This window comes from Notothenia rossii, assembly GCF_949606895.1.
Source record: "Notothenia rossii genome assembly, chromosome: 2".
In the NCBI taxonomy this organism is placed as follows: Eukaryota; Metazoa; Chordata; class Actinopteri; order Perciformes; family Nototheniidae; genus Notothenia; species Notothenia rossii.
In genome coordinates, this window is record NC_136904.1 from 49,701,797 (window position 1) to 49,715,313 (window position 13,517).

The following is a 13,517-nucleotide window of genomic DNA, read 5'->3' on the forward strand; positions in this document are numbered from 1 at the left end:
GGGCAAGACCATATAATGCTTAGTCAGTTAATAGAATTTTGATATCACTCCTAAATTAAAAACTTAGCCTAACCATTCAAAAATATACTAGTATAGGGGAAATGTGTGTGGGTTGGATTCGCAGAGTAACTCAAGATACAATACTATCACGATTTGTCTTACCTGTGCAGGGAATCGGGCCACTATCACCCCCAACCCTAAATGTGGGCCTGAAGACATGCTCATTTCTGGGTGTTGTGGGCCCCATTAATTGTGTGAAATGACCCCTGCCTCCTTGGTCCCGACCGTCGCTGGCTATTTGGCAAAAGGCAAATCAATAGTGATTAGCAGATTATAAATAAATAAGAAAATAAATTGGCAACACAAACATATAAACTAAAAGACTGTAATACTTATAAGACAGGTTTAAGAAATATACAGTATATATATGCTTTTGTATTCCAAAGGGTGCGCCCATAATTTGTCTAGCATTGAATTAAAGGATTTATAGGTTCAACAAAAAAAATATTCTTACAGTATAGCTTCGCCTATGCACATACAGTGGGGAAAATAAGTATTCAACGCATCAACATTTTTGTCAGCAATCGTATTTCCAATATGGCTATTCACAGAAAATGTTGACCAGACTTTGGTATTAACTCAAGAAATCCTGAGTAAATACCAATGTCTTGTCAAAATTTCCTATGAATAACCGCATTGGACATATGTTTACTGAAACAAAATTATGCATTAAATACTTTTTTCCCAACTGCATACTGGTCAAAATACTTCATGATCCATTGATTTTGGTAGTGTGTGGGCCTAAAATTGAGAATTATGTATTAGAATAGTTCCATGTACACTTCAGGATATGTATTTGCACTAAAAACTCACCATTTAGTGTGGACAATTCAGGGTAACTGAAATCTGGACTCATAAATGGTGGATGTCTTTCAGGTGGAGTAACTGTGAAAATGCCATTGCCTAATAGATGGTGGACATCAACGGAAAACGAGAAAAAGAGAGGCAGTGTTGGCAATAGGCAGGAACTGGACTTGCAGTGGCACAGCACAAAGTAATCAACATATATAAGTGTATAAGATAAATACATCAACAGCAATAACATACAGTTGAATCGCCATCTCTCTTAAACTCTTTCAACAAAAATCAGGAAGGGGTATTTATTGCAGGACTGTTGTAATAGACTGCATTAGTTTTCCCTAGATGTACCTAATACACTGGCATATAAGTGTGTGTGTGGGTGCATACACACACACACACACACACACACACATCTTTATATATATTTTATACATACATTTATGAACCTGTTACATTAGGCTGAAACTTCTTACCAGTTAATGTCTCACCCACAGACCCCAGACGCCTTGTGTTCCAGCTGATGTCGTTTAGATGGTGTTGGTCCTGAGAATTAGCAGCTAATGGAACATATAGTAACATATCAAAATATATAAACGAAACGTGAGTGTGTGTGGAGCCATGAACGGCCACCATTAAAGGAGCCATGAAAGGTAAACTTACAGATGCAGGGTTGTTGTGGTGGTGGTCGTTGGTGGTCCTGAGAATTGGGAGCTAATGGAACATATAGAAACATATCAACATATATAAACGAAACGTGAGTGTGTGTGGAGCCATGAACGGACACCATTAAAGGAGCCATGAAAGGTAAACTTACAGATTCAGGGTTGTTGTGCTGGTGGTCGTTGGTGGTCCTGAGAATTGGCAGCTAATGGAATATATAGAAACATATCAACATATATAAACGAAACGTGAGTGTGTGTGCAATAAAACTAATTAAAAAAAACACTGGAGTGCCACCAATAGTGGACTCATCATAGTTAGACTCACTGAAGCAGGGTGGTGGGATGAAGGGTAACGTCGCCGCATTTTGCGGATAACACCCCTCGTTTTTTGGGCCACCGGCTGAGAGTCAGTGTCTGATTCGTAGGTTGGGTATCTAGTCAAAACACATGTAATATTTGAGTGACAAGAAACAATAGTTCTATTATAACCAATAACTGTAACTATTGTGTGCATACTTTTTTTCCCTCCGTTTTCGCTTTCGGGGCTGGTCCTCCGCTTCAGACTGGAGACCAGCATCACCATTATTCAAATACTCCTTTAATTTTTGTGTGGCTTCAATGAGGTCATCTAGTTTGATGAAAGAACATGACAGTTATCACCCAAAATCTTAATCATCCCTGGTGAACATCTGAATTTTTTATTTTTATTTTTTACCTCTTTCAAAAATCAAACGAGCACTGTATGACCTCCACCCAGGGCCCGGCTCCTCGAATCGCCTGATGGCCTTGCTAATCTTGTCATCAGCAGCATAATTTGGCCACCAGCATTTGCCATCGACGTACCAATTAGATGCCACCAAATTCACTGTGTTCTCTTTGGTGAAAACGACTCCACAAAACTTCTATCCAAAAAAAGAAATTTGTTAAAAAAACTGATACAAAATTGTTTAAAAAAAAAAAAAACTTGGAAAGATCTTTGATTCCCTAGTCCTTTGTGTGACACAAGGGAATGATCACTAGCTTGTCCCTGTAGGGTAAAGCAACACATTTCTGGTCAATTTTGGAAAGTTTGCTAAATGTAGTGCCACATCCAAGATTTGATGCACAAACAATATTAAGGAATGTTGAATCCATAGGATATGTAAAAAACGGTGTAGTGTCCTCATATTGCTTGTATGCCACATACATGTCATCCTGGCACTCAATGATATTCATAATGCTGCAGACATTACCCCTTATCATGAAAATATTGTTTTTTGATTTGGTGTGTATTGTATATTTTTCTAATTGTATTTCATCATATTGATTGATAACACTTGTGCCATCAGGTACAGGACCTCGAGAATGTTTTTTTTTTAACAGGGGTTTCAGGATACGCTCATGGTCAAAAGAGCATTCCTCTGACAGCCGTCAAATAATTTGGGCAAGGGGATATGACGGTTTGCGGACTAAGCTTTTGATTTTGCACAGGTAATTTTCAAAGGGAAATGCAGATATTTGATCTAAGCTGCCAAACTTTTTTGCATCATTGGCTAGATGACTTAAGCCATGTATGTTGTAAACAATTAGATCCTTTCCATACAGACCACCAAAATGGCTGACAAATGCATGCAGCAGGCTGTTTGTGAAATCGCTGTGTGTAGCAGTCAGAGAAGGAGTCACCAGTATGGAAATGGCCGTGGAGAACAGCATGAAATTAGAATAAGGGCTGAATTCAACAGGTCACGCAACACCACAGGGACAGTATACAAGAGAAATTGCCGAAATTCAGTAGCCTTCCACCTATCCACTTCCTTGAGTGGACGTGGCTTACGTGCAAATACCCTAGGGATATATTGTTTAAGGTTAACTAGATGATCTGAGATTTTATTAATATCTCTACAGGGAAGTCGCACAGTTAATGGGCCTTTGGTCCAGAGATGAATGAGCCGTCTGACAACACCCAAGCACACCAGATGCATATAGTCTAGTGGCAACTGGGAGACCAGTCCAACATCTAGACCCACAAAGCCATGCGGACCCAGGTGGTGCTCTTCATCGTCCTGTCTTAGGAAGGCCTCATCTGTCCTATCCACACTATTCAGGAAGGGGAAGGTCATGCGATTATTGATATATACCCCGTTCTGATTACACTTAGCCATTGAAGGATTTTATGTTTTTAATAAAAGCACGGGCAGGTGTGTCACATATGACCGAATGAAGTCTCATAGTGAACCTTTTCCCCTCATAATTAAAACCTTCCTGTAGTTCTGTAAGCTCACAGACAAAGTCTTCCAGGAGTGTCCGAGAGGAATCAGGTTTCCTTGTACCGGAAAAAAGTCCTATCACCACTGGCTCTTTCATTGGAATACAACTAGAAAACCCAAAATTGGCCATAGCTGCACATTTGAACTCTTGAAGAGTGGCAAACCGTCTATACCAGGGGTCGGCAACCTTTTTCATATGAAGTGCCATTTATAAAAAAAATGTTTATCAGCGTGCCAACGATCGAGAATTATCAACAGTGGGGGGGGGGGGGTGGGGTTGAGGAGCTTGTCGCTCGTCAACTATCAGCCTCGCTGCGGGGAAGCAGTGTGTGGACATGTCAGCGCAACTTACATGATGCCGAATTTAACAAACACAATTAAACAATTGGTTTAAACGGCATAATAATAAGGGCGATCGTCCGTTCTGTGATTTTCGAGAGCACACATGTTATGATATTAGGTTCATGCAGAGTGAGATGAGGTCGTTGTCCCTTTAAGAGAGAGAGAGAGGGGGGGGGAGGGGGTGGCTTGTGCATGTGTGTTTGTGGATGGTAGAGCGACAGTGAGGGAACGTGTATGTTTCTGGAAGTGAAACGAGGCAGCAGAAAAGCAGAGGTCTGTGATGTATTTTGTGAAACAGAAGAACAGCTAAATAAATGCAACGGCCTCCCAAGAAGAGCTCGCCTCTCTCCAGTAATTTAAGCTAAAGTTGGTTATTGAACCTGAAGCTTGTTGCTTCTGCCCTCCTCGACTACGGTCTGGGAGCCGACAGGAAAGTTCAACACACAGTTGGCCAGTCCGCCCCTTTGTAGCATATTATTTCGATGAGAGATGAGCAGATCGCCACTGGGCTTTCAACTAAATACACAGCCTCGCAAAAACTGCGGCATTTGTACAGCTCCTTATGGGTACTGCAATTGACCTTTCGCAAAGCCACGCCCCTAAATGCCCGTTGTCCAATCATATTCGATCACGTGCGCGGCTCCCTGTGGAAGTCCGACAAGCTTAGTGTTCAAATTCATTGCGAAAATGGTGAAGCGTTGTGCTTATGGTCTTTGGAAATTGGATAGCAGATATCCCATAAGCTTAGAGGGGGGGGGGGGGGGGGGGGGGGGTGATATTTTAGTGAGTCTGTTAAGGCGACTCCGACGTTACGGAGACCCTCCATTATGGCTTTGTTTAACGCATCTGGCTCTCAGCTTGGCGGACTAGCAACAGTAACCAAGGGGGGAAGTGGCTTTGCGAAAGGTCAATTAGTGAAGTACTTTCCTCCGTGGTGAAACGATCAGCACTGAACCACAGAGGAAAGCGGCAGAAAGTCACCTGGAGTTAAAGAGAGCGGGGCTGCGTTACGTGCATGGCTTCCTTCTGCAGGTAACGGGGAGACGCGCTCTGGCTGCGGTCTCGTTCAGGATCCGAAAATACAATTTAAATATTTTTGCACACTTATTCCACTTATTGGCTTCCTTCTGCAGTTAGAACTGGTTACGGTGCCCCGTGCCAATGCTGGCACGCGTGCCAGGGGTTGCCGACCCCTGGTCTATACCAACCTGAAGTCTTAAACAACAACCATCTACCAATTTCTCCTTCCACTGACACAGTGTCTTACTAAGGGCTGACACAATGCCAAAGTAATGATAGAGACCATTACATAGCTCCTTCACAGTATACACTGTTCTGGTCCGTAAAAGGGTTCTTGCATCCCTTGGCAACTCAGGGTGATAAATTGTTAAAATGGCCAAGAGAGCAGTAATTGCAATATGGGAAACCCCATAGTTTAAGGCCCAGTTGGATAGGCAACTGTTGAGGTTATCAGGTTCCTCACAGTCAGAGATTGCTCCCAGACTGTTGGTGTCATCATAATCACCTTGACACCTGTCCTTAGATACAGGGCCCATAGCTGCTAAGGGGTCCAATATAACTGCTCAACTTTCAGGTTGTAACCAAGTAGAAGCACCATCATCAGGTGGCAATCGTGCAGTTTCTTTGGGAGGTAGTGTGACTGCACGCACACCCTCACCGATATCCCTCAGCCTTCTGCCCAGCTCTACCCTCGCTCTCTTTCTCAATGCAGAATTAGACACGGGTGTTTTGCATCTGTTCATTTTTTTTAACAACAATTAATTATACTAACTAAATAAATTGACTGTCTTTCACACTTTCTCTCTCCCTTACTCACGCACTCTCTCCCTCACTCTCTCTCCCACTCTCTCTCTCTCTCTCTGTATTTATTAGGGCCCGAGCATGGAGCGCTAGGACCCAACGGCGTCGTAGCACGAAGTGCGAGGAACGTATTGTTATTGGAGGAATTATTATTATTATTTTTCTGCACTTTCGACCTGTTTTTGAGAGCTTTAGGATGCTGACAAAGTTGTATAATTTTGCACGGACGCCAGGACCGGTGAAAAATTTGATATTCTGGAGTCAATGGTTTAAATATTCCAACCTGCTCACTAGCGCCACCTATCAAAATCCCATTTCGGAATAAACTTACAAAGTCGCACGTAACTCCGAATGACCTGACATTTTGCACACATATCCGTGTGGACCTGCTCTACAAATAATCCTCATGGAACCTTAAGCTCCGCCTACATATTTTTTACTTAAATTAGCATAATGTTAAAAACAGTTAAATATTCACTTAAATTTCAATTTTCTGTTTTTCAACACCAAACTTCGTATACAGCATCGGTGGAGGGTAAGACACATTACCATAGAAAATGAGCATGTTAGGACAATAAATATTGCCGCCGTCAATCAAAATGTACTCGCAAAAAGGCGGGGCTTAGAAAGAAATGCTCATAACTCATCAACAATGTATCCAAACATCACAGATTTTGGTAGATAGGTTCAGTCTGTCTTGGGGAATAGGCCCATGAAAGCATTTTCATTTGGACTATAGGGGGCGCCAAAAACACCACCAATTTATAACTCAAGAGCGGATACACTAATTATTTTTATTTTTTTTACACATACTCTCGGGGTGACAACAAACTAACATTTAAAGTGTCGCAACAAATTCAGAATGTGGGCGTGGCCTATACATTTCTTTAAAATTGCGATAGCATAAAATGAGCTTCGGACGCAAAACTTGGGACACATGTCAGAGCCCACGACCTTTTCGAGAATGTAAAAAAAAAACGTTTTTTTTTTTAAAACTGCTCACTAGCGCCCCCTATTGTGTGGTAGCCACATATAGTTTTTCAGAACTTCACGGACTTTGGCACAGACATTCCTCATGGAATTGCAGACATATTTGTAAATAGATTCCATTAGCCCCGCCCTCCAGGAAGTCGGCCATTTTGAAAAAACGTGCGTTTTTCATGTATTTTAAGCACATTCTTGCGAACTCCTCCTAGGGGAATGATCGGAAAAATTCCAATCCAGGACATGTTCAGCCCCTATCCAATATGATGCTAAATTGAGAGGAACATTTTTGATAACTCAATCGTGGAGGTCATAAGCTAACAGCGAATACATCATTTTTGACGATTTACATGTCGCAAATGACTCCAAACTACTCCAAACTACTCTGATATAGTTATTCCGATATTCAGGAAACACTGTATACACATTGCTCTTATGATTGCGGACATATTTCAAATTGGCTTTTATTAGCCCCGCCCCCCAGAAAGTTGGCCATTTTGAAAGATGTGCGTTTTTCAGCCATTTTCAGCACATTCTTGCAAACTCCTCCTAGGGGAATGATCGGAAAAATTCCAATGCAGGACAAGTTCAGCCCCTATCCAATATGATACTTAATTGTAGATCACATTTTTGAAAAATCACTCGTGGAGGTCGTAAGCTAACAGCGAATACACCATTTTTGACGATTTACATGGCGCAAAATGCTCCAAACTGCTCGCATATAGTTTTTCCGATATTCACGAAACGCTGTATACACATTACTATTATGATTGCACACATATTTCAAATTGCTTTTCATTAGCCCCGCCCCCCAGAAAGCTGGCCATTTTGAAAGATTTGCGTTTTTCAGCCATTTTAAGCACATTTGTGCTAATTCGTCATAGGGAAATGATCGAAAAAATTCCAATCTAGGGCGATTTATTCGCATATCCAATGTGATGCTACATTGCGAAGGAATAGTCGATTGCTTGAACATGGAGCTCCTAAGCTAATGGAGAATGTACAATTTTTGACCATTTATATGTCACATACTACCTTAAGCTACTGAGACCTGCCTGTCTGCCTGCACCATCAACTCTCACTCACACACACACGCACACACACACACACACACACACACACACACACACACACACATACACATACACATACACACACACACACACACACACACACACACACACACACACACACACACACACACACACACACACACACACACACACACACACACACACACACACACACACACACACACAACCACACCTACACATTGTACAACAAATACAAACAGCTCCTAAAGCATATACTACATATTAGGCTACAACCCTTGTATATTCTATTATGTGAAGCACAATATGGTTTCATGAAAAATATCTACTGTTTATTTGTAGATATCTCCTAAAGCCTACAAATAAATAGTGAAATGTAGGCCTGTCACATATATTATTGAGCGATATATATTATACACACTGTTCTGCTTTCTGCACTGACCTCAGCAGCTGTTCTCACTGTAAACATCGCCTCACAATGAAAGCATAACCTAACATCCAGGAGAGATGTGATGAGTGAGTAAACAAATGGTAAAGGGCAGAAAGTCTGATGCACATTTGATCATCTTAAATAACTTATAATCACAACGGAAACAACACTGTTGGCTGAAATCGACTCCGGAGAATACATCATTGTACCAATCAATCAATCAATGTTTATTTATATAGCCCAATATCACAAATGTTACATTTGTCTCAGTGGACTTCACAGTTTGTACAGAATATCAGTATGACAATACGACACCCTCTGTCCTTAGACCCTCACATCGTACAAGGAAAAACTTCCAGAGAAAACCCCACAGTTTAAAGGGAAAAATGGGAGAAACCTCAAGGAGAGCAACAGAGGAGGGATCCCTCTCCCAGGACGGACAGACGTGCAATAGATGCCGTGTGTAAATTGAAAAGATAATACATTTGCAACATAGGTAGTCCAAATGTTTTGAAATGCATGTGTGTATAATAAGAAGATGAATCCACGAGGATATCCATCCAGGACTTATGATCCAGGACCGCAGCCACGACTCAAGATCCAGGACTCGCAATCCATGACACAGGACCACAGGATCATCCATGACTCCGGATCCCGGCGTATATAGACACCAAAAAGAAAGAAATTTGGGGAAGCTGGGTTAATCGGAACATGAGAGTACACAGGTATAGACAGAGAGAAGGAAGAAGTAAGATGTCCCCCGACAAACTAAGCCTATATCAGCAAAACTAGGGGCTGAATCTAATCAGCCCTAACTATAAGCTTTATCAAAAAGGAAGGTCTTAAGCGCACTCTTAAAAACGGATAGGGTGTCTGCCGTCCGAACACAAACTGGAAGCTGATTCCACAAAAGTGGAGCTTGATAAGAAAAGGCTCTGGCTCCCATTGTACTTTTAGAGACTCTAGGAACAACCAACAACCCTGCATTCTTGGAACGCAATGCCCTAGTAGGACAATAGGGTATAATGAGTTCTTTAAGGTAAGATGGCGCCTGCCCATTAAGGGCTTTGTAGGCGAGAAGAAGAATTTTAAATTCTATCCTGTGTTCTATAGGGAGCCAGTGTAAGGCAGCCAGAACAGGAGTAATGTGGTCCCTTTTCCTAACTCTGGTTAGTACACGAGCTGCAGCATTTTGAATCAGCTGAAGCGACTTGACTGACTTCTTGGTACACCCTGATAATAAGGAGTTACAATAATCCAGCCTTGAAGTAACAAATGCATGGACTAGTTTCTCTGCATCGTTTTGAGGCAAGATAGGTCCAAACACTGAGCCCTGTGGCACTCCATGGCTAACTTTGGTTTGCATGGAAGATTCATCGTTGACACGTACAAACTGAGAGCGTTCAGATAGATAAGACCTAAACCAGCCTAAAGCAGTTCCCTGTATGCCAACTAAGTGCTCTAGTCTTTGCAATAGGATATCATGGTCGATAGTATCAAATGCAGCACTAAGATCGAGCAAGACAAGAATAGAGACAAGTCCCTTGTCGAGGCTATTAGAATGTCATTTGTGACTTTAACCAGAGCTGTCTCTGTGCTATGTTGTGTTCTAAAGCCAGACTGAAAATCTTCAAATAAATCATAGTTTCTTAAGTAATCACACAGCTGTTTTGCGACTGCTTTCTCAAGAAGTTTTGAGAGGAACGGAAGATTAGAAATAGGTCTATAGTTGGCTAAAACCTCTGGATCGAGGTTGTGCTTTTTAAGAAGCGGTTTTATCACTGCTACTTTGAATGATTTTGGAACATAGCCTGATAATAAAGACATATTCATAATATTTAATAAAGAAGTGCTAATTAATGGAAAAACTTCTTTTAACAGCTTAGTTGGAATCGGGTCTAAGATACACGTTGATGGTTTAGAAGAGAGAATCATTGAATTTAATTGTTCAAGGTTTATGGCTGAAAAGCATTCTAGTTTACTATCTAGTGTAATATTATTAGAACTTACGTTTCCGGGAGCTGTTGATAACACTATACTGGTCAAAGGCAAGAGGTCATTGATTTTGTTTCTAAGAGTAACAATTTTATCGTTAAAAAAGCACATAAAATCATTACTACTGAGTGCTATGGGAATAGAAGGCTCAGTCGAGCTGTGGCTCTCTGTCAGCCTGGCTACAGTGCTGAAAAGAAATCTTGCATTATTCTTATTCTCATCTATTAATGAAGAGTAGTATGCTGCTCTCGCTTTACGCAGTGCTTTCTTATATTCATTGAGAGTAATATGCCAAATTAAACGAGATTCTTCAAGTTTAGTGGAACGCCACATCCTTTCAAGTTGTCTCGACTTTTGCTTTATTTTGCGGGTTTCGGCATTATGCCATGGAGCTAATCTATGTTGTTTTATTTTCTTCTTTTTCAAAGGAGCAACAGAGTCTAATTTTATTCGCAGCGCATCTGTAGCACTATCAACAACATGATCAATTTGGGGTGGTGTACATTTTGTATAAGTTTCCTCCCCTACATGCAGACATGCTATCGAGTTAAGTATTGGTGGAATCTCTTCCTTAAATTTGGCTATAGCACTAACAGATAGGTTTCTGCTGCAGGAGCTTTTGGCTAATGCTTTGTAGTCTAGTAACAGTACTTCAAAAGTTACTAAGAAATGGTCGGATAAAGCAGGATTATGCGGTTCGACTAATAGTTGCTCAATTTCAATACCATAAGTCAGAACAAGGTCAAGAGTGTGATTATAGCAGTGGGTTGGTTTATTTACACTCTGACAGAAACCAACAGAATCTAATATAGAGTTAAATGCAACAGTAAGGCTATTTTTATCATCGTCAACATGAATATTAAAGTCACCTACGATAATTACTTTATCTGTTTTAAGTACCAAAGCTGATAAAAACTCAGAGAATTCTGATAAGAATTCTGAATAAGGACCTGGTGCACGGTACACTGTAACAAATAAGATTGGCTGCAAAGTTTTCCAGGTCGGATGCGTAAGACTGAAAATGAGGCTTTCAAAGGAGGTATAATTTAATTTTTGTTTAGTATTGATAAGTAAACTTGAGTCAAAGATTGCTGCAACTCCACCTCCTCGGCCCGTGCCTCGGGCAATATGAGTATTGATATGGCTGGGTGGAGTGGCCTCATTTATGCTGACATATTCTTCATGTCTCAACCAAGTTTCAGTGAGACAGCATATATCAATATTATAATCTGATATTAAATCATTTACCAGTATTGCTTTAGATGCTAGAGATCTTATGTTTAAGAGACCACATTTAATCTTCCTGTTTTGTTGCACTGTAGTAGTTGTTACATTTACTTTTATTAGGTTATTATGTATGACACCTCTATTAGGTTTTACCTTAAATTGTCCTTGGGCAGACACACACACCGTTAATATTGGGTATTTTATTGGGGTCGGGATTCCTATGGATGACTGCCTAGGAGAGAGCGCAGAGAAGCGTGTAAGACTGCGACTCTGCCTCCTGGTCTCAACTCCAGTTTGTCATGGATTAAGTCCACAGAGCCCTGAAATGTTTGCCGAAATGAGATTTGCACCTTCCAAAGTAGGATGAATGCCGTCTCTCTTAATCAAAAAAATTACCCTCGGTTATAGGTCCTCCAGAGAGACTCCTCTCTCCTCTAAATCAGTGTATCCTCGGTTACGGCTCCTCCAGACAGCCTCCTCGATAATCGATCCTCGACGAGCCTTTGGAGAAATTTGTTTTCCTTCGAGACGGCGTTCCGACATCCGTTTCCGGGTCGCTGCCGGAGGACCTGGGAGTCTGGGACGCGAAAATTTGAGGAAAGACAAATGGCTCATTTCCGAGGACTCGCTCGCGTCTGCTTGACGCCGGGACGACCGGCTGCCCTCCCCGACAGGCGCACGGACGTGAGGGCCCGCTCATCACTGCGCGCACAAGTGCGACCGCAGTTTTAATTAATATTACTATTTATTTATGTATTTAAATATATTATTTTTTTTAATTATTTTTTTCTATTTATGGATTTATTGTGTGTAAGTGTGTAAGAGGTTATACCTTCATTTGAACAGTAGACATAATGTATGCAGCATCTGGAAAAGAAATACAATTGATGGTTTAATTAAAAAACACATTTAAGCACATTTTTTTTCACTAAAATTAAATTAAAGCCACACATTTTTGGTCAATGTTGGAAAGTTTGCTAAATTTAGTGCCACATTCAAGTTTTGATGCACAAACAATATTAAGAAATGCTGAATCCATAGGATACGTACACATTTACAGTTGAACAAATGCCCTTTCTCGATTACCCAACCCCCACATGCACAAGCACACCCTCCAAATGTTCAGTCTTTTATTCATATAGCACATTGCAAGGACACACGACAGCGAATCTTAAAGCTGAAGTAAATCGATGAACCCATGACACAGAGAAGGCGGCTTCACAGGGCAGGACAGATTTAACTTAGGTGAACGAGCAACACACAAATCAAGAGGCGCTATAAGTGGCTTAACATTTCTGGGTAATGGTTCACATTTATAATAATTAATTAATTAAATTAATTTAAAGTAAGATTTACAAACGTAATGTTGTGAATCATTCAGGCTAACTTATGCCCACCAAGATCAGTAAAAAGCAAATACTTGAAATATAAAATATACAAATTGAAACGTAAGATTTAATATGCATGTGGGGATGCAAAACATACTCGCATGAGTCATTTATATCGACGTCTAAGTTTACTACAAGTTAAACTTATTTTTGTGTGTTACCAAGTTTAATGCCGAATTGATTCTTCAGCAAACCACTTTCCTGCCATCTGAGCCCGCCTTTAAAAGCACAATGCCTCCACTCACATTAACGTCACTATTCGAATAAAAGTTCAATATTAAAGTTATACATTAATCCTGATCTTTTTTTTACTTGACATACTGTTCCACCGTTAAATTAATATTAACTCTTCAACGCTGTAACTTGCTCGGCTATCCTATCCACTGGCTAACTCTAACGGCAGCTTATCTAAACTATGATCAACTAACAGAGTTTTGACAAAAAAGTTCAGCATTTTGAGTCACTTGCGTATCAATCGACGCATACATACACATATAATACATATATAT

At 40.7% G+C, this 13,517-nt stretch overlaps 1 protein-coding gene across 1 annotated transcript; it reads right to left on the reverse strand.

Annotated features, from left to right (window-relative positions):
* Positions 1-208: 208 nt before the first annotated feature.
* On the reverse strand, positions 209-3,622 carry LOC307027907 (uncharacterized protein; the record flags this gene model as incomplete). Its single annotated transcript, XM_079662601.1, has 9 exons — positions 209-294; positions 874-963; positions 1,335-1,418; positions 1,522-1,572; positions 1,676-1,726; positions 1,849-1,957; positions 2,040-2,151; positions 2,239-2,425; positions 3,476-3,622. The coding sequence occupies 7 exons, from the start codon at positions 3,620-3,622 to the stop codon at positions 1,389-1,391; spliced, it is 687 nt and encodes a 228-aa protein (XP_079518727.1). The 3' UTR covers positions 209-294; positions 874-963; positions 1,335-1,388.
* Between the last annotated feature and the right edge of the window lie 9,895 nt (positions 3,623-13,517).